We start from the raw sequence: 22,342 nt of genomic DNA, 5'->3' as shown, positions 1-22,342 counted from the left end.
ATATACCCACAAGGCGTTTGCGTGAGACCCTATGGCAGCCTTGTTCAGGGAACTCCCATAATTCAGGGAGTCCCAGCCGGTAAAGTTCTTTCTTTATGGAGGCCAGCCACGGGATTTTCCCGCAGAGGTTCAAATTCATAACATGAACGAGCTCTTGCCTATAATGTATGAGCTCGGCGGTAGACCAAAGCCTGTGCCAGAATCTTAGTGGCATTAGTTCCAAGTCATCTCTTATGGAGGGTAGGTCCATATCTAATCTTAGGGGGAGAAGGGGTGTGCCACGAGGAAGGGCCAAGAGGCGCCTTAAAAAATTATTTTCTACATTGACAATTCCTACACCCGCTTTATACCCCCAGAATTCTCCTCCATAAGATGCAGCTGCTTTTGCTTGGGTTTTGTACATCTCAACTGCCGGACTAATAGGTTTGTAAGTAGAGGAATTTGCCACCTTCAAGATTCCCCCCGACAGTTGGGACAGCTTTAACCGGCTTCTTGCAACCTGGGGTTCCCATGATAGGTTCTCATGAAGAGTTACCCCCAAAAACTGGAAGGTTTTCACCCTCTCCAATCTTTCTGAGCTCAGAGATGGATTAGGTCTGGTTTTAGGTGATGGATTAAATATCATGAACTTGGTCTTCCCTGTGTTTATTTCTAGACCATATTGCCTACAGAAAAGACCAAATCCATCTAGAATCTGTTGGATCCCCATCGGGGATTTGGACAGCAGGAGGGTATCATCCGCAAACATAATAGCGGGTACCCTCCTGCTTGCCAAAGATGGGGCATCGTTATCGTTAATAATGTCGAGATGTGCTATGACATTATTAACATAGAGGCAAAACAGGGTTGGCGCAAGGACACAACCCTGTCTGACCCCTCTAAGGACCGGGAATTTTGATGTCAATGCTCCCATCCTCCCATACCTGACCTGTGCAAAATTATTCTCATGGAGCCTAATAATGGCATTTAGTAGATGGATCGGAACGCTCATCTCCTTTAAAGTCTCCCATAATTTCTTCCTGGGAACCAGGTCGAAAGCTGACCTCAGGTCCACGAACACCATGTACAGCCTTCCCCTCTCGATACTCACGGTTTTCCAATAGAGGAGAACGAGACGGAAGATCTGGTCCATGGTGGACGTGTTCTTCCTGAAGCCGGCCTGAAGTGGACTAAGGATTTTATTTTCCTCCATCCACTCAGTGAGGTGGTTCAGGAGGAGGCGAGAATAAATTTTTTGGGGGACATCTATGAGACTTATCGGCCTGTAGTTGGCTGGGAGAAGAGGGGAGCCCTTTTTGAAGATAGGCACTATCTCAGCCCCCAGCCAAGTACAGGGAATCTCCATCCCACCCAGAATGGCTTTAAAGAGGATGAGAAAATAAGGGCCCCATATCTCTGGATGGAGACGAAAGAGATCGCCAGGCAACCTGTCGAGACCAGGGGCCTTCCCCCTAGCCAAACCCTCAATTACACTGACCACCTCAGCAAGAGTGAATTCCAGTTCGGATACTGGGTCATAGACAACGGTGGAAACCACATCTCCATCATTAGCATATTGAAGTGGTTCTTGATAGAGTTGGCCATAATGGGCCTCCCATACAGATGCTGCAATGTTTGGCTCCATTGCAACTTTAGGTTCTGCTGAACCGGTGTTTACCAGGGACCAGAATTTTCTCAGGTCCTTCGCTTCAAGTGCTAATGTGAGGTCCTGCCATCTGTTCCAGTCCCATTCTGAACGCGCCAATGCCATGGCTTTCCTGTAATTCCGTCTGAGCTCAACAACTTTGCCCTTATCCGAACCTGATTTAACAGAATTTATTAGGTCAGACTTGATCTTTTTGCAGGATGAATTGTACCAGGTTGGGGTTCGAGTTTTATTTTTCCTCAGGGGTACCACTGGATAAAAAAACCTCACTCAAGACAGCCACTAGGTCTTCATGGATTGAGGCTAGCTTCTCATTGAGTTCCAAGTTTCTTGGCTGCATAATTAGTATGTCCAATTCTTTTAGCTTGGGGAGTGCTAGCTGGTAAATTTTACTTATAGACTCTTCTGAGCTCGCCAATTTCCCCCATTTAACCCTGCGTCTATTAGAGCTGAGAACCAGGTTCCCAGGATCATAACTGGACTCAGCAGAAAGTGAACGAGCAGCACCCATAGGGTGCACCATGACCATTATAAGTGCGTTATGGTCACTGTCGGTTCTTACTATTACTCTAAAGTCCAGGATCTTGGCCCAAAGACCAATATCTACAAGAATATAGTCTAACCTGGATTCATGATTCTTCCTGTTAAAAGTGCATGCAGAGGGAGTATCGGAAGTAGTACGACCATTACATGCTCTTAAAGAAAAATTTAATGTTAGGGACATGATTTGGACAGCTAGAGGGGACCAAGATTTAACATGAGGAGATTGGCTTGGGGGAACACCCCAAAAGTCATCTTCCGCCGTAAGAGCACCTTCCTTTAGACCTTCCAGGGGCTCAAAGTGGCAATTAAAATCACCACCCAACACTACCTTATAGTCATTAGGGAGACAACTCAAAAAGCACGTGAGATCGTCTAGTGTGGGGGATTCCATGGCCACACTGGTAGGGCGAGAATACACATTGATGATTGCTAAATTTAAAGCATTAGGCCACTTGAGTAAGACACACTGTATGTCCTGCGAGAGAGTCGGTAGACTCTCTGCGTTGCACCCAATGTGACTAGCTACCCAATTGCCAATCCTCCAGATGGCCTCCCTCTGCCAGACCAGATCGCATTTATTTCAAACACTGCATAACCCACTCTACACAGTGGTTCCCTCGCCCAAGTCTCTTGGAAGAGGCAAATATCACTATTACCTATTAAGGAGTCCCAGTCGCTCGTGTCTAATTTGTTGGCAATGCCTGCAACATTCCAAGAAAGAACCTTTAGAACATCATCGAGCAATTCTAGTCCGTGTCCACCAGTTTTCTCCGGTACAGCATCCATCATTGGAGCCAGTGGCACATGCAATGGTATTTCCAAGATCGATGGAATAGAAGGGCCAGCTTTGGAAGCGGGTGGGGCTATCGATATTATGTTGTTATTAATAAGGCCTAATACACTCTTAGGTGAACTAGTTACTTGACCATGGGAGTTAATAGGTGTCAAATTCTCCCATCGAGAGGCACGAGGTTCTTGAATAGCACTAACAATTTTGCCACTCGCGGACCCCTGTCCCTGATAGTCAATCTACCTGGTCAAGACAACTATATCTATTAGGGTGTGTATAGTTGCCATAGTTGGTAAGAACATTACAAGTGGATCTGAATCTGGATCCATCGACAGCAAATCCAACCCGGGTCCAACCGTCATCATTATTCATTGTTGAATTACTAGTATTAGGGTAAAAATATGACAAATGGACCACTTCAATAGATGTAATTCCTATATTCCCAGACCAGTTGCAGATGTATGGCACAATGTTAGGGTTCCTAAAGTTTACAATTATGCAATCCCCAGCGCTTTTCTTGTCGGTATAACCGACCCATGGAACCCTTCTTACCATGAGGATTTCTCCATTAAAACTAGGTGGTAATGGCCTGTGAATATTTAACCAACTGATGACCTTATTGTGTAGAGAGTCATGGGATTCCACCGCATTTCCACGGAGCATGGGGACTCCCTTCAAGACGACAGAATATGCTGCCGCCTCAGGGGGCAGATTTACCACTTGACGCCAATTTTGGGGGCTCCTGGCCAGTTGTAGGAGCCAGGCCGGCTGGATTCAACCTACTAGTGGTTGCTATCGGTGGTTGTTGGCTACAAGATATTACAGGAACGGATTTTAGCGAGGGGACTGGAATAATATTTTCTAAGTGAGTAGCTATAGAGGGTGGGGGAAACGGGGTAACAGGGTTTGTGGCTAAGTTGGAAGTCCCAACAGAATTCCCAACTACTCCGTGCATGCCTGCTCTTTGGCCAGAAGCTAGACCTAATAGCCCCTTGCGTAGATCCATTAGACAAATTTCCATGTTAGCCAGGCGGTCTTCCAGGGGAGTAAGCAGTTCCCTCGGTAGGGTGCGGAGGCCTGAAAAAGTAGGATCCTCCACCCCTGCCGGACTGTGTTGACTAGGGAGAATTTTAACCGGAGTTTGGTGATGCAAGGCTCCGGTTCTACGCGAGTTGGGTTTAGAAACTTTAAGTTTTTTCCCCCCTGTTGTGTAGGCCCTTTTTTGCTTTTTCAAAATAGCTCCCTCCTTCTCCCCCTGAAGTAGCTGCATCAACTCCCTATTAGTGCTTAAGTTCGTATTGGAGACAACTCCTTCAACAGTGATCTGAGGTGTGGGGTCCTTGCAGGGTGGAAGAGGTAATATGCTAAGCTCTACATTGCCTGAGTTATCACAATCAATAGAGGAGGTAACAGAGCAGTTAGTATCAGGTAGAGCTGATGTAACAAGCATACCGTTTACCCCCCCTGCAGCTAATGATGTACAATTTGGTGACTTTACAGGAGTAATAGCGTGGGCAAGAGGACCCAAAGAAGATCTCCTCACCCAATCAATTTCTTGGGAAATGCGTCTTTCAAGAATTGAGATCTCATCAACAAGAAGGGACCCAGCTTTGGCAAAGTACGTATCCAATGTACCTATTGTCCTCCCGGTCGCCAAAGCACTCTTGCTCCTTGTTTCTCTAGTTGTCATGGTCTCACACACGACTCCAGATGTGAAGAAGACTGCAGGCAACCCAAGGAGGCCCAGGCCCTAACTCGCCCTTGCTCGAACGGCCTCAAACGGCCCGGTCTTTGCCCGGTCTTCGCCCCGGACTTAGACCCGCGTGCGTCCCGCTAGCGCGTCTGGGCGCAGCAGTGTTGATAAGGAGGGAGGGGGACGGGAGTAGGGGAGGAGTCAGGAAGAGGACCAGGTGCAGCTGTTCAACGATGCACACAGCACCCTGGTCCTCGCAGTCCCGAGTGCGCAGTAGTCCCAGAACAGACCGATTGTCTGTAGCGCCCTTTCCTCAATATCATGCACAGCGTAAGATGCTTTGTGGCGTGGGAACAGGTCACACACAGAAGCCCAGGCGTCGAGAAGCAAAGTCCAATCCCTCGAGCGGCTCCCGCGAAGCGGGGGCCGCGAGGCGCAATGAAGGTGTTGGGGGAGGAGTCGGGAAGAGGACCAGGTGCAGCTGTTCAACGATGCACACAGCACCCTGGTCCTCGCAGTCCCGAGTGCGCAGTAGTCCCAGAACAGACCGATTGTCTGTAGCGCCCTTTCCCCAATATCATCAGCACCCTGGTCCTCGCAGTCCCGAGTGCGCAGTAGTCCCAGAACAGACCGATTGTCTGTAGCGCCCTTTCCCCAATATCATGCACAGCGTAAGATGCTTTGTGGCGTGGGAACAGGTCACACACAGAAGCCCAGGCGTCGAGAAGCAAAGTCCAATCCCTCGAGCGGCACCCTTCCGCTTTTATCATGCCACAGCGGGACCTTAATTTGGTTCTCACCTTTCTGATGTGTGCACCGTTTGAGCCGCTGCACATCCTCCCTCTACATTGGCTCACTATCAAAACAGCTTTTTTAGTGGCAATAACCTCTGCCAGGAGGGTGAGTGAACTGCAGCCACTGTCATCACAGCCACCTTACGTGACAGTCTTTCTGGATAAAGTAGTGTTCCGCACAGGGCCATCTTTATTGCTTAAGGTGGTAACACCTTTCATATGGGGCTGTCGGGTACTCTGCCCACTTTATGTGTACCTCCGCACTCTTTCAAGAAAGAGGACGGTCTCCATCGTCTGGACCCAAAACGAGCATTATTGTTCTACCTCAATCGTACCAGAGTTTTTGGTGGATGACCAATTCTTTATAGGGTAAGTGGGTGCAAAGAAGGGGCCTGCTGTCCAAAAGATGACTAAATCCCGCTGGGTAATCCTTTGTATCAAAATCTGTTAGGCCATAGCGAAGAAAGATCCTCCTGAAGGGCTTAGAGCCCATTCCACCAGGGCAAAGGCAGCTACCACCGCTCTCCAGCATGGTGATCCCATATCAGATATTTGCCAAGCAGCCATGTGGGCATCTCTGCACACGGTTGCAAGACACTGTTGCCTGGATTCCCAGGTTTACAGGGAGGGCCTGTTTGGATGCTCTGTCTTGCAGGATTCTCTGGTCTAAACTTTTCCGTAGTCCCACCTCCGGGGAAGGTATTGCTTAGTTATCTGTTCAAAGGTAAGTTATTTACCTTTGGTAACACCTTATCTGGTAGAGAGACATGATCTAGCTGCAGATTCCTTACCAACCCACCCATCCTCCCCGCACTGCAGATTAGTTCTAGTGTCGGGGCTATTCTCTTCAGGACTCAAGTTGCCTTTTTTAACACATCACGATCGGTCACTTCATGGCTCCGTGCTTCTGGCGTGGAAAGTTGTGAAAAGTACTGACCTCAGCGTGCCAGAGTGGCGGCTATATTGATGACGTGGACGTCGCTACGATGGCAGACATGATGCCTATGACTTCACATAGAGTCGACCGACGCAATCTACCAGCACGCAAGGGTACTGCTAAGAAAAGTGTTCCGGTTCCAGCCTGACGCCTGGAAGTTCAAAGGTAAGGAATCTGCTGCTAGATCATGTGTCTACCATATAAGGTGTTACCGGAGGTAAGTAACCTGTCCTTTAGTGTGAAAACAATGTACACATGATATTAACAATTAAGCATATTAGCAATTATTGTCGGGCCATTGGAGTGAATCAGCACTTGAGTATGAAATTATGTGGCAAAATTGATTTCATTGTGCAGCAAGGAAAGCAAATTATGTATGGATAAACAAGTTACTCTTTTGGACACTTAACTCTCTAGCAAAAACAAAAGTTAAGCAGTGATGGTTTATTCTAGGCAGGGGCCTAATTTTCAGAGGGGCTGCCAAAGCAGTGTCATGAGGGCCCAGAGTGAGGATAGGGGCCGGTGCGCCTTACATCAGCAGGTGCTATTTGTCAGGATGGTCGCTTGTTTTATTTATGTATTTATTTTGTGTGAGTGCCTGCTTGGGTTCTGACTTTGTACTTACCCTTCCCTTAAATGTTGGAGTGTGGGGTGGGGAGGATTGAGGTGCATAGGTCCCATTAGGTGCTGGCTTAGCCAGCTTGGAGCTAGCACCACCGAACATAATTCATACTTTCAGAGAAGTGGATGTATGCATGAGGCAGGCTTCTGCTTGTCATTACTGAGCTGCTTTGTAATTGGATGGTTGTGGTGCCGGTCATCCAAACAGTAAGCAACTCTGCTAATGCCAGTACAAAAACACAGTTTATCATTTTAACTGAATGACTGATCATAGCTACAAAGACCGTATTATTTTTTTCGTAAAAAAAACCCACAGGTGATTGTTTCCCCTTTTTCAGTTGATAAAAGGTAATTTGTAATAATTAATGGCTCTTGGCCGACCCCTACGAGCCTCAGTCAGAATGGCCGCAGCTTGGGTCGACACCATGAGGCAATGTGGTACAAGGTCAACAGCAAGCTATTGTCTATTCAGTTTTTTCAGGTCCTCCCCCTCCAGAGAGGATGACCACATCTTTGTGGGTCCCCGAAGTGTCTGACAACCACCCACATGGTCACATATGTTTCACATCATCTCACTGCTCCAATGTGCCACCACTCTCATGGTCTGTGTCCCGCTGTGTGGTTGGCCCTCCGCTCCCCTCGATCTGCCCTCGAAATCAGAGCAGGTATGCACCAGTCACTGCTATCTGCTGCCTCTGTTTATTGAGATGCAGTGGGGATCCGCACTTTCGCACTCAGAACATCTTCCAAACTTCAGTAGACCAGTGCCAATCGCCACAGCCATGCACCCAGTCAAGTTCCTCCTCTTTTGTTTGGGATGCTCCTGTTTCGATCACATTTCAGCAATGATGCTCAATTTAGGGACTGGAGTTGACAATTAGACCCTAAAGCGGGGGGGGGGGGGGGGGGGGTCACTCAAGGCATTTGTACTGGCAGCGTGGTGAAGCCGCAAGAAGGTGCATCATCTCAAGTGGCCATCTTGACTCTTCCCGTCAGAAATCCTTTTCTAACATAAGCATTGTGAGAAAGTTAAAATATTGAATATTGTTAATACAATGCTATGTATTTTGAAGTAATACACTGAAAGAATACTGAACTCTGAAACGCTAGGTGAGTATCAGTCAAGAATCTTTACAAAGCTTTTTTCCGACTGTCGCAGTTCTCTACATTATGAATTTAATAACAAGAGTATGAATTTTCATTAACTTTTTCCACAGCGAATTTAGCGTTATCTATTGTTATCATTTATATATAAAAAAAATTAAAAACTCTTTTTATTAAGTCAGCTGATATAGTGTTTGTAAGCAGTACAAAGCAATGAAAGCATACAATCTTCCATATATTGAATACCGAGCAGGTGACTCTTGTATAGTAATTATAAAAATAAGAAAACAAATCATTCGGGACGGTGAACATCAGCCCCAAACATTTTAACACACTGTGTCGCAACTGTAAAACATAACACCGGTTATGCCCTGCACGCCCATCAATATACCTCAAGTCCATCGGAACAGTCACCTGGCCCCATGCTACATCTCTATATGGTTTTGACGTCCGCAGAGTGTGGAAGAGGTGGCTCCAGTACAAGGCCCCTAAAATCTGCCCACCGTTTTCATATTTTATAATGTTTTTGAGGGCACCCTCTTGCTTTAAAAATAGGTTGCTCCTGACCCATACACCAGTCGAGACCAGCCCTCCAATGGCTCAATTTGGGTGGAGACGGATCCTTCCATGCCTTTTCAATATCCCTTTTAGCTAGGGTGAGTCCCAAGAACAGTAGATGCCTTTTGTATATATTACCCCCTATCTCATCTGTGATCTGCAAAAGAACAAGCCTAGGAGAATAAGGTACAACCCACCCTAATACTTCAGATAGACAGTGAATGACCCCTCTCCAGAACCGGCCCAAGGCTGCACAGCTCCAGTTTGTGTGGAGTAGTGTACCCTCCTCTCTATCACATCTAAGGCACATGGCGGAGTCGATCATCCCTGCCCTCCAAAGCCGATACCTAGTAAAATATGTGCGGTGCCGGTATTTAAATTGAATAAGCCTGAGAACCCACCCGTCATTACGAACCCAGGCGGCTAAATGGTTCCATAGCTAAGGCAAATAAATATGTAGAGCGGGCGCAACCTTGTCGAGTACCGCGTCCTATAGGGAATGAATCTGACACTGCGCCCACGATTCTGACCGAGGACGAAAAGGTCAATGTAAAGAAGTTTTTAATATAGGAAATAAGAGGGGGGACGAAATTTAAACGTTGTAATAGAGCAAACAAATAAATCCATCCCAACGAGTCGAACGCTCTGTCAATATCAGCTAAGAGTAGGGCCACCGGAACCTGAAGGCGATCAATAGCCGCAACCACATTATGCACACGTCTAATGTTATGACGGGTAGCCCGCTGGGGCATAAAGCCGGCCTGGTCTGGGTGGACCAGCTCGGACATATAGGGGAGAATACGATTGGCCAGTAATTTAGCCTCGAAGTTCAACAATGAGATAGGGCGATACGAGGAATGCTGATCCGGGGGTCGGCCCGGCTTGGGGAAAACTGCGATTTCAGCATGCCGCCAGTCCGGAGGAAGCGTCCCCTCATCAAGGGCTGCATGTATCGCTTCCAAGTAATGAGGAAGGAATTGAGTCTGAAACGATTAAAAAATCGCAGGGGAAGCCTTTCAGTCCCGGTGCCTTCCCGGATTGTAAATTGACCAAAGCAGCGCCTTGCTCGTCAACTGTCAGCGGTAGGTCTAAATCCCCTCTAGCGCTGTCCAAAATGACCTTGGGAGGCAAATCATCGAGATATTGTTGGACGAGAGGTTCCCGAAGGGCGTCCCTGGGAGCATAGAGCTCCGCGTAGTACGCAGCAAAACTAGCAGCAATTTGAGTAGGGTCCGTGAGTTTATGGCCATCCACGTCAGGGATACCCATTATGCTCACTGGGCGGAGAGCACGCTGGCACAAGCGATGTAGCAGCAAGCTTAATTTGTCACCCCATTGGTAGATTCTGCTGCGGGATGCCAGCCAAGCCTGTCTTGGCTCATCGTGAAGGATATCGGCATAGGTTTGCTGGAGAAGGAGCAATTGGCGGCGGTGTGCCCCACCGTGTTCATCCCTACATTTCTGTTCTAGTTGCAAAATCTGCGCCTCAGTCTGACTTGGAGCCTCCAGACGCTTTTTCCGTTGGGCGGCACAATATGCGATGTCCACTCCCCTGATGGTGGGCTTCATCGCCTCCCAGAGCATGGCCGGAAAATCCACCGTGCCCGAGTTATGTTGTGAGGGCCTGATGTGGGTGGGACGTGTACATGGGTTTTGGAGATGCCACGGCAATAAACACCATTGAAAGGGGGGGCGCGCCACTTCCAGGCGGAGTGTTGGGGCCACTGGAGAGTGATCAGACAGACCTCTAGGTAAGATCTGTCACTGTGATTCAAACATAATAAGAGTTTGGTATGAACACGTAGTCCAGTCTGGAGAACGAGTCATGGACCGCCGAGTAGTACGTGTAATCATATGATCATATGTAGCAGGGTGCAGATGCCTCCATGTGTCCAGCCACCCCATGTCCCTCATTAACGTGTGCAGCTGTGTAGGTCGCGAAATCTCCGGCGCTGAACGTGAGCACTATTTGTCATGCACCACATTTGCCACATCATTCCAATACCCACCAATAATAGAGGCCCTCAGGTATTTCCAACAATGTTGCCGACAGGCACTCCACAAATGTGTCCGAGAGCGGGGGAGGTGCGTATATACTGCCCAAAGAAATGGTTTCCCCATATAATGTCCCCGATACGATGATGTATCTACCGTGTGGGTCGGTCCATGTTTTAGAATGAATATAAGGGATTCGGCGATGAATAAGTATGACCACCCCCGAGAGCCCATGGTGAACCCAGCGTGAAAGACTTGTATATATCCAAAGCGAGCGAGACACAATGGTTTGCTACCCAGCAGATGAGTCTCTTGTAAGAAAAGAACATCGGCCAAGGCCCGCTTGGCCTGTCGTAAGAATGCACCTCGTTTGATCTTATTTAGTGCCCCTGTATGTTCCAGCTAACTACCTGGAGCCTACCAACGGAGTCAATTACAGGGCAAGGCATCTAAAAAAAGCGTAAAATTACGGGCTGTCGCGGGGCATATAGATCAGCGATGAAAAGGACACAGTGTGATCAACAACATTCAACAAAACCAAGCCCTCCCCCACTCAACCCACCCAATACCTCAAAACAGCTGCAGCATCTGTCGCAGTATGTGCCACGCTGCTGCCCCAACGGAAGCAGTGCCCAGCCCCATACCAAGAGTCCCCATAAGAACTATCCCCAAACATTAAAATAGTTCTCAGATACTGAGAAAAGAGTTATGGGGGTAGGTCTCACGTGGGCCCGTGAAACAGCAAACGTTGTTGGTGCTGCAGCCATTATAGTGAAAGTTCTCCAACCTTGAGTCAAGTCGGTGACTGGGTTCGTCGAGTCCCCTCCATTATTGAGGCAGAAGCACTCTGTGATAGGCAGCGGCGTCTCGAGCGTGACCTGCGAGTAGATTTTATCTTAGGCCTGGCCGCCTGTCGCCACAGACTGTTCGGGCGATGGGTCAGGTTTGAATCGTGGCGGAGTATGCGGTCTGTGTCTCTGTCTCTCGTCAGTCCATGCGAAGACGTCCTCCGGAGTGTTGAAAAAATGGGTACGTGACTTGTATATGACCCTCAATCTGGCTGGAAAAAGGAGCACCCATATTGGATTTTTAGTTCCTGCAACCGGGCTTTAGCAGCTTTGAAGGATTGTCGTTGCACCATGCGCGTATAGTCCGGAAATATTAGGATGTGGTGAGAGTCGAAGTGGAGTTTACCGGTCAGCCTGGCCTGTGCAAGGATGGCATCATGATCATGAAAATTCAAAAGTCTCGCAATAACGGGCCGCGGTCGGGCCCAAGGTGGTGGTTTTTTCATAAGGGCTCGGGGTGCACGTTCAATTATGAAGCACTGTGACGGGGACATCTTGAGGATCCAGCTCGCGATCCACTTGGCCAGAAACTGTTGCATGTTGTTGCCTTCGCAGCCCTTCGGAAATCCTACGAAACAAAGATTGTTTCTCTGAGCTCTGCCCTCAGCATCTTCCGCCCTGATCCCCAGCCCCTTTGTGATGGATTCCAGGGAGGTCACCCGGGCCTGAAGGGATGCAGTTGTATCTTCCACAGTGGGGATGCGAGTTTCGGCCTCTGTAATCCTATCCACCGCTTTACGCAGGTCCTGACGGATAAGGGCAACATCAGATCCCACCTCTCTGATTTTGGCCTTGAGTGCCTCACGGGACTGGGTTATCGCCGACATCAGAGCCGCATTATCTGGCCCGGCAGGGGCCTGGCTCAATGTTTCGGGCGCGTGGGGCCCCGGTCCCGCGTATCGATCCAGGGTTTTCTACTTCGATACTTTATCTCTGGTCATTCTGATGGTGACAATTGGGTGTCTACCCGGCAGGGAGAAGTACGGCAATGCCAGGTATATCCTCCTCTGGACCTACGGCTCCGGTCAACACTCGACAGGGGGTCCACCTCTTTGTCCAGTGTCTATTTGGCAGGAAGACAGGCCCGAGGCACTCTGCACACAAGCCGCACCAGGACTAGCCGGGCCGCCTCCGCGCATAGGTACCTCTGCGCCCCACTAATGGGTGTTACCCATCTGCCCAGTCGGTGTATGGGCCCCTCTCAGGATGTCCTCCACCAGATCAGGGAAAAGGCCCTAGTTATCCACTTTTATTTAGAAAATTCGCCAGCGGAGAGCCCCAGCCAGGCCGACGAACCCACAGCACTGCACAATCCTGGAGCTCTGGATAGAAGCACACCACGCGTCTGGCCGCTACTCCACCTCAGGCCCCGGTGTGCACGTTGAGCTCTGCCTGGCTGGTACTAAAAAAGAGGGTGGGCATGAGGGACAGCCGAGGGCCCAGGGGTAATGTTCATGGGGAGAGGAGGAGCCTCAACCTCACTGTCACGGTTGCAGACGGGCCCTGCCAACAGCCCCCAAGCTTCCGATGACAGTATGGGGTCCAATGCATTCACCAGCTCGTCGCCCGGAGCTCCCACCGGCCCCTGTCACCAAATCGGCACACCCGATCAAAAACGGGCTCCAGCGGCATTCAGTGCCCCGCGTAGCTCCGCCAGGGCGCGAAATCGGGAGTCCGCTGGGGCCCCAGTACTGGTCTCGACGAAGCCTCCGATCTACTGGCGTCCGGTTGCGGCCACGGACAGCAGCGCGCCGAAGGACTCTTCAAAATACTCGCTAGTCCGGGGAAGCAAGTATGTCCCAGCCGGGCTCCGCAAAAACTCCGGGTCGGGGGGAGCACTGCAGCCGCCAAGTCAGCAGATTTCTGCTGCGGCGAGGCTGACTGGAGGCGGACAGGGTGTCCGGGAGGCGCCTGCCTCCACTCCAATCTCCAGGGGCAGCACGAGGACTCCAGTGCAGGCCAGCCCTGAGCGACTGCCATGCAGCCGCGGACTACGGCAGGGGGCCAGTCACTGGATCCCGGGCAGCAATCCTCCCGGCGCGGGCTCCCGGCAACTCCTCGAAGGCTCAGGTGAGCTGTGGGAGGGTTGGAGAAGGCAATTGAGCGCCACAGACCAGGCTAATGTGCAGGATAACGGTCGAGCCCACGGAGCTAGTCTACAAAGCGTCTGCCATGTCGGACCTCTTGGCCACGCCCCCCATCATTTATATTTTTTGAGTCACTTTTATACTTTTTATTGGTGGAACGTCATATGTAAATGCATATTGCTGATGCATTGTTATGTACAGAATCCTGCCAATTATCTAATAAATTGAATATTTAAAAAAGCAAAGCCTTTTTTCGTTTGTATTCATTTCCACTTGTCTCTTGTTCTCTTGGTTAGCATCTTTAAAACAAAAATTATTTACTGAAGAAAGATTGTGTTTGATAGTGTTCATGGTTTGCCTGTTTACCTTTTTGATTGTCCATATTATCATTGTCTCCAAAGGACCTTTATGTGTCGCTGCAAAAGGTGGCCCAAAATATTGTCCCAACATGTGCTGTGCCAACACATGACAGTAATGGGGCTGTTCGTGTAGAGGATATTCAGTTCCTTGTGGATACAATCATAGAAGAAGAAGAGAACCAAAAGAAGGTAAAAGACCTAATTCATATTAAATGAATACAATTGGTGTAAACAGTGATACAAATGTTTTTTTTTTTTTTTTTAAGAAAAAACTGTAGTTGTTATAAAATATCTTCCACTAACAGTTACTGAAAGAGGTTACAATAAAATATGTTTAAAGCATTTCAACTTTCAGCACTTGTTTTATATGCTCCTCATTGCTTTTAATGTCTCTATTGCCATTTTTTCACAAACCACTCTTTCAAAAGATTCTTCAACATCTTGATACTTGTCCCTTTTTTTCTTTTGACTGTGTTGCTGAGAAGATCTTAATGTCTAGCGGGACCGAAATGTCCTCTGCATGGCTCTGCAGTGTCTGCACTCTTGTCCTGAGATTCTCTTTTAGCAAGTCTCTTAAAATATTTTTAGATTTTGTTCTCAGGGCACACATTGATCATGAATGTACTTGCATGAGGGCTTGCAGTGAAAAGATTTACACTTGGAGACGGGCTTGAAGGGGTGTGGAATTCCTGTTGCCCAAGATCCAGGATATATTGTTTGGGCAAAGGACTACACGTCTTCATGTTTATTTTGTTCACTGCACAAGTACACCCAACCCCTTGCAGCACAATTCTCTTATTTCATCTGAATGGAACATGAATATTGCATGGGTGTATTGTCCCACAGGGGAGCTATCGGGCATCTATGACGATTCTTCCACCTCTTCACATGTAATATAAAGCTCTCGTGCCCAGCCCATTGGCTCATATCGTGTAGCCATTTGTCAAATGGGGGAAGGATTGGTTCCCCCAGTACACAGCTATGCACTTTATAGCGTGAACCAAGGCCAAATCTATTAACCTATTCCCAGCCCTCTAAGTTTAGGTCTCAAGTATTCGCCCAGCAAACAGGTCTCAGGGGTGGTGTGTAAGCCTTGCCTTCCCCATTGAGTAGACTAGTCGTTTCATCACTTCAATCTAGAACATCTGCACATCTATGCATGACCACACCATGAGGAAACATCTGAAATTGGGTGTTTGCATCTGGGGCAGTGTATATCAGTTGGACCTCAAAACAGATTCAAGCATCTAGGGGACATGTAGGTCATGTATAAATAATTAAATTAGGTATACTTAAATCTCACATTCCTGGAGGCTTTGTATATGCATCAGAATTCTACCCCACCCCTTGTAAGTAAACGTCTTGGTAAGAGTGGTCTAACAGCAGCAGCAAAATAATGATTGCTCTAGCCATGGTAGCTTTCATAGGTTCACCTGTTTGAATTATTCCCCTCCATCCATATTACAAGCATGCAAATCTATGGAAAATTTTACTTTGAAGAATAAAACTACAGTTCTCCAGCATTGGGATTTTTCATAGATTTACATGGTTGACTTGTGCCCAGTCATCAGAGGCATAATGCTGCATGTGAATCTATAAAAGATCCAATGCTGTAGATCAAGTCACTCCAAACAGTGTATTGTACCCTTGGTCTATTTTCCACTCTAGTTCCCTTTTCCAGTCATCAAGTGTTTTGGAAACAATTCAATAATATATCTTTGAGGACTTCTTGGAATTTATATTTGATCTCCTAACTGAAAGTGTATAACATTTCTGTATCCCAAGACCATTATGTAACTGTATATCCTTTAACTCCTGGAACTAGAATGTACTTATAACTTGTTCACGGGTAACTGCCATTTTGCAAGTACTTCATACAATATGGCTTCCTTATGTCTCCAATTAGTTGATTTTGCCCTATTCAAGCTGATCAGTTTGAAATATACTTCTAACTGACTAAATAATTTGCAAGTGGTAGTTTTGACTCATTTGTTAAAATTGTTTCTGCAGATTTCTTCGCCTTTGAGGCATCAAGGCTGTGGTCTGGGTCCTTGGAAGGAGTTGTTTAACAAAGTCATATCATCGAGAACACTATATTTTTGTTGATTGCTGCATGCTGACCTGATGTGTGACCTTTAGGTTTGAAGAGTTGCAGCATATCAAGGAAGATTATGTCAAAGTCTGAGTCCTTTGACGGTGTGGGGTGTTTAGGGCGTTAGAATGACAGCCTAAAATTGGATGCTTGTCTTGGTATGACCTTGAAGGTCAGTCCCTCAAGACAAAGGAAATTGATGGCTTGAATATTTGCCTTCAGAGAGATTACAAGCCCATTCAAGTGTAGAACAAGCTTGCTTTTTATATTCTTTGAACCTGGACTTTCAAAAGAGTTTTTCAGCAGGATTACTGCTGAAAAAGCACAGGATATGGTTGAGATGTTGGTATAAAACCCTATCTTTTAGTCATAGGCATTGGTAAAAAAAAGCTATTTAATAAACAGTCACAGGAACATGCTTACGTGCGGCCTCAGGCAAGAAGAGGGTGCCACCTATGATACCAGTGCTATTATCTATAGTGCAGCTAGAATAATTTAAGGGAGAACTTCTAAGAATAAATGACCGTGTCTGTGAAACCATGGCTGAAGTCCGAGCCAGTAGTGCCTGATCCTGGTTTGTCTCATTCAAAAGACCTGTATGATATAAATGATTTAGATGTCCACTGCAGATTTCAAACACCTTTTTACTGTGCTGGGAGGTGATCTGTAGGAGATTTCTGAAACGTCACAGGATTTGCAGGATGCAAGTCATCTAAACAGTTTACGTTAGAGTGTAGTGAATGAGACTGTGCCAACTACTCCCTGAAACTCCGTCACTCCTAGCGTGGGAGAAGCTCACTTCATACCCATGGGTCTACAAGATTGTGAAGAAGCAGTGCATTATCATATTCAAGAGAATTCCTTCTCATTATGTCTCCACTGTGAAACCCTTCTGCACAGGGAGGAGAACTATTAAATGTTTTTACAAAAACAAGTCCTAGAAAAGATGCCAAAGGAAGAATGCAATTTGAGGTTTTGCTCCTGGTACTTTCTCGTCCCAAAAGCAAGTTAAGTTGAGACTGCCATGCTCTCAGCAAGTACCTAGAAAAGAAATTCCTAATGGTATGTTTGGTGTTGAATTTTGGTGGGGTGAAGGCATGAGTTCTGGGAGGTGTACCTAGTTATTCTGGACACATATTTCAACATTTCAGTTTTTCATGTGCATAGAAAATACCTGAATTGTGTAGTGGAATGTGAGAATTTTAAACACAAAGTCCTTCCCTTTAGCCCCACCCCTGCACCTTGGGCTTATATGAATGTAGTGATTCATTGAGTTGGATATGTATGTTTGCAGGGGTACAGATATTTTCTTATAATTGCTACAGGCTCGTGAAATGTGTCTCAAGAATTGTTGTTGCTTGTACTTTTTGCAACAGAGGCACTGCTGCATAAGCTGGTAACTTACTTCACAACCCTAATTGAAAATTTACACCAGCCAATGGATTTCGGTTTATTGGAGCGGCAATAGGTATTTATTTGAGGAAAGCTATAATGCCTCCAGAGAAAGTCAAGCAGATATAAGAAATGATTATTTTATTCTGACAGAACAAGACTATTCAGGCAGTGCTGTTTCTGAGGTTGTTTGGTAATTGAGTTGAGTATGAAGTGAGGTCATAGTGTCATTTTAGACTCTGTGGCCTCAACCTGGAGAGCAACTTCCTGATCTTCAGTTGTGGGGCAGAATCTTTGGCAAGATCTAGTGCAGTGAGGCAAGATGGCAGCTGTGTGAGGTGCTGCGGAAAACCACCCATCCATGGATAATTGTGAAAACCCGGCCTAATCCACTCTAAATGTTCATCCCTCACAAAAAGAATAGTGGGAAACTGCAGCTAGGAAGAACGCAGGCGGGCATTACAGAACTCGCAGTTCCAAAGGTCCTGTCCGGCTGGTGCAACGGCGAATGCCGGCTTTGGCTCAATGTCATACCTCCCAAGCAGCTCAAACCCCCTTGGGACCGCTGGGAGTGTGGCGACGCTGGAACTGGAGCTGCTGGGACCCAGAGCGGCCCCCTTATGGCTCAGAAGACGCCGATCGGTAGGAAAGCAGGGACGCTACTCCCACAACGACAGGAAGCAAGGAGGCAGAGGTGAGGAAACAGAAAGGTAAAGATCAGCGTCTTGGTGAGGAGGCGGGCCCTACCAAGCAACGAGTGATTCCAGGGATGTTTGCTGGGCGTGGGAGAGTGGAAGAGAAAGGAAACGCTGTCAATGGTGAAACTTCGCTGGTGCCTGCTGCGGGTAACAACAGCCTTCCTCCCCTGGACAGAGTGAGTACGGGACTGGCATCTTTGGCATCTTTAGGTTTGGGTCAAGGGGAGCCCCTGCAGGGGAGATCCGAGGACTCTGACTATACCATCCTGACAGGCAAGCACCATAATAAGGAACAGGACATTAATGATGGCATACTAGCTAACTCTAAACTTTTTCAGATACAGCATAAAACCGGGGGTACCCTAGAAGGGGGGGAATTTTTTTTCCCTCAGTGAAGACTGAGCTATCTAATGCCAGTGAGAATGAGGTATCTGGGCTGGAGGACTCAGAGATGAACTCGGACAGCTCACTGTCTAAACCCAGCACGCAAAGCGACTTTCCTCTCAGACACGAAGATATAGAAATAAAGGCAGAAAGGAGCGGGAGACCAGGCAAACTGAGTCATATCATAGTCGGTCCAGTCAATTAAAATGAGATGATTCAACCACACATTTTGGAATCGAGGATTGGAAGCAGATGACAACGCACAAGGGGAAAATAATATGCTTTCTCAACCAAAGTCTTCGTTGGAAACATCTCCTTCAATAGGTCTGATATACTCCACTCTCAAACAGATCCAGATGGAAGCTAGACAGGAACACAAGAGGGCCCACCATGCAACAAAGAAGCTACAAGGGGCCATTAGGACAGTGAATGAAACATGCACAGAAATCTCTGAAAGAACTACGGCATTGGAAGACCGAGTTGGATGACGGATGTCATGTGGAAGCTAGAAGACTTTGAAAATCGCCAGAGGTGCAGCAATTTAAGGCTATTGGGCATACCGGAAAATGCGGAAGGAGAAGACATCAGAGGATTTGTGCTGCGCCTGTTGAAGGGTGGTTTCCCCGAATTAGCGAATTGAGACACAGAGGTGCAGCGAGTACATTGTTTTCCACTCATGCTTAAAAAAGGTAGGTGCAGAATGACATGAATGATAAACCTAGAGCCATATTAATATTCTTTGGCAACCTTCTTCTGCGACAAGCAGTTTTCGATAAGGCGCGGCCTGAAACAAGACATTCAGCTGAAGGACATTCCTTCTTCATCAGGCCAGATTTCTGCCATACTGCTGTGGGAAGAAGGTGGAGGCTTCGACAACTAAATACTCCCTTCCAGATGATTGGGTATGAGGTCTATTTTCTGAGTCCAGCTCGGCTCAAAGTAATTCATCTGGGAAATATAAGGGTATTTTCTTCTGAAATACAGGCACAGGATTTTTTACGAGAAATATCCGTGATTTCAAATCCGAAAGAACCTGAGGGGTGATGCACTTGGACAAGTATTCACATAGTTTTTTTCTTTGTTGTTTGTTTGGTGAAGCTTGATGGGTGGTGGTGGGAAGCAGTATCATGCAGGAGGCATCACCAGGGTCTTTGGACCTTTTTTGCCTAGAGGTAGAGGAGGAGGGGGGATTTGGGGGGTGGGGCGGGGAAAGGATTTGGTGAAGGATTGGTCCAACAGGCTGAATTTCATGAAATGGCATCAATAGCAATGAGTTCTTCACCTAGATTTTTGATTAAGACAAATGGGAATGGGTAAGCTAAGAATCGCATCTGTCCACATTTATGGATTAAATAATCCTCAAAGTAAGTGCAGGGTTAATGAGGACATTCAATATTTGAAGGCAGACATAATATGTCTGCAAGAGACACACATATAAGTTGGTAGACATAAGATGGCTGAACTAACAGGATACCAGCTGGTTTCCACCACAACCTAAGAAACACGTTCAAAGGGGTGGCAATTATGGCTTGTAGAAAAACCTTCAGATTTCCACGCTCTAAGGCTGATCAGCTGGACAGATGGGTCCTTACTCAATGTTATGCGGATAATTATTCTTCTCCAGTATTGGGGTGTCTTTCATAGATTCACATGCTTGAATATTCCCCGTCGTCGGAGTGGGAGTCCCACGGTAAATAATATAGCAATGTATACAGTCATAATATATAAGTAATCATATAAAACAGAGATATAAATAGGTGATAAGCATCAAGAATGTCCCTATATGAAATCTCCATAGAGATACATGGAGAGAGAAAAAAGACATTCGCAGTCTATCTCTGTCATTATGTTGGTCCAAACTACGGCCAATCAGGCGCCAGCTCCTCTCTAGAACCTTCTCCTCAGAGCTCCTCACCTAAGATTTTCTACCGCACGTCGTGTGAAAGGGAGTCTCCCTGAGCTCTGCTCTGTTTTCTCTTTAGCATGTCTTCAAGTAAGAAGTCTCTGTTTAGAGCTTGTTCCTCTTGTGGAAAGCTGCGCTTATATTCAGAAGATCCACACAGTAAGTGTATTTACTGTCTTTACCCTGACCACGAAGTGGGTAAATGTAAATTCTGTAGAACTTTTTCTAAAAAGACTCTTAAAGCCAGGGAAGGTCGTATATTGTTGTGGCTCCAGAGACTGAAAGATAAGGATGAGGTGGTTTCTGAAGTAGAAAGCCTTACTTCTTGCCGTTCCCTCACAACCTCAAAACGCAGTAGTGTTCAAGATCTACCTTCTCCTTTCATTAAGAAGAAGAAGAAAATGTCTCTTTCTATGACATCTGCCATGTCTTCATCCATGACTACTGCGATATCGCCCACGAGACCTAGTTCTCAGGCTGTTGAGGCATCGACTTCCCTGATTTCTGGCAAGAAATTGGCTTCATCGTCGACGAGACCTCCGACGACGAAATCAGCCGTTTCCTGCTCGTTGACGGTGACTCTGACGACGACGGCGTCAGCATCGAAGTCGTCGACGGCAGTCCCGTCGACGTTATCGTCGTCGACGATGATTTTCAGTACAATAAAAACTGTGTCATCAGTGTTGCCTATTGCATCGTCGTTGACGAAAAAGGAAAAGATCTCGTCGACGCTAACATCATCGTCGTCGAAAACTGCAAAATCTGCCTCGTCGACGCTTACGTCGTCGAATGATTCGTCGACGAGTGCTGCATCGACGAAGAAAAAGAAGACCTCGTTGACGACAGTCCCGTCGACGATGGCCCCGTTGACGTTGGTTCCGTCGACGTTGACTCCGTCGACGATTCCGTCTGTGAAGATGTCGACAGTGGCTCCTGTCCTTCCGATCCCGTCGACGGCAGTCTCGTTGATGAAGATAAAGATTAAGAAGGTTTCAAAATCGTCTTTGACACCAGCCACGACAATTTCTACGCAGAGGTCAATCGATACACAAAGTTCTTCCGCGCCTTCAACGACTACTTCGTCCTTTGCCTCTGTACCTTTGTTGCCATTGCCACCAAGTAGCCAACAGGATATGTTAAATGAGGTCATACCCTTGGATGATTCTCAACTTCCTTCACCTTTGTTCGCAACTGATCCCGATCAAGATTCAGGAGAAGGTCTACCTGAATCTTTCGGTACAGCACACAGTCCATCGGATTTGATAATAAAATGCCAGGAGGAAAGTGATGATGAGGATGAACAGTTTTATCAGGTAGAAATTCCTATGGAAGAACAGACTGCGACGTTACCCTTGTCGCTTATTACAAATCTTCAACTCATGTTGGATAATTATAATCGGCGTCTTCCTCTATCACCACAAGAGTCTGTAGTTCCTGCTGTTCCAGTGGTTCCAACACCTGTGTCGGCGCCAGTGCCAGTTATGACGCCTTCAGTTCCGCTGATACAATCATCAGCTCGGACATTGACTCAACATGACAATGAAGACGAAGTTCCTCAAGACAGGGAAGATGGTGAGATCCTGGATGATTGTGGCGATGGTAATGATGATGATGATATGGCGGAGTGGGATGACTACCATGCCCAAACACCATCTCCCTCTCCAATGGTACCAGGAGACTCACCACCAGTTGACATTGCAAGTTTTCACGAGTTGATGGATAGAGCGGCCCAACGGTTCAAATTAACTACGGAACATAAAGAAGAGGATTGTTTTCTGTATGATTTTAAAAATCAACCTTTCAAGCAGACGCATACAATCCCTATTATTGAGTTTATTTGGGATGAAGGTAAAAAGATAATGAAAACACCAAATAGCCTTCCGGCACAGTTACCTAGGT

General features: G+C 47.0%; 1 protein-coding gene across 4 annotated transcripts in view; it reads left to right on the top strand.

Annotated features, from left to right (window-relative positions):
- CEP70 (centrosomal protein 70) overlaps positions 1-22,342 on the top strand; it is a 450,608-nt gene that overhangs the window by 257,482 nt on the left and 170,784 nt on the right. For all 4 annotated transcript variants that reach the window (XM_085647489.1, XM_085647491.1, XM_085647488.1 and 1 more), the window contains one exon: positions 14,017-14,163. In XM_085647489.1, the coding sequence (XP_085503615.1) occupies positions 14,017-14,163 (147 nt within the window). The remainder of the gene's footprint in view (positions 1-14,016; positions 14,164-22,342) is intronic.

Source organism: Triturus cristatus, chromosome 3_2 (assembly GCF_964204655.1).
Source record: "Triturus cristatus chromosome 3_2, aTriCri1.1, whole genome shotgun sequence".
Taxonomy (NCBI): Eukaryota; Metazoa; Chordata; class Amphibia; order Caudata; family Salamandridae; genus Triturus; species Triturus cristatus.
The sequence above is the reverse complement of the archived record's forward strand: the minus strand, read 5'-3'. Positions and strand labels throughout refer to the sequence as shown.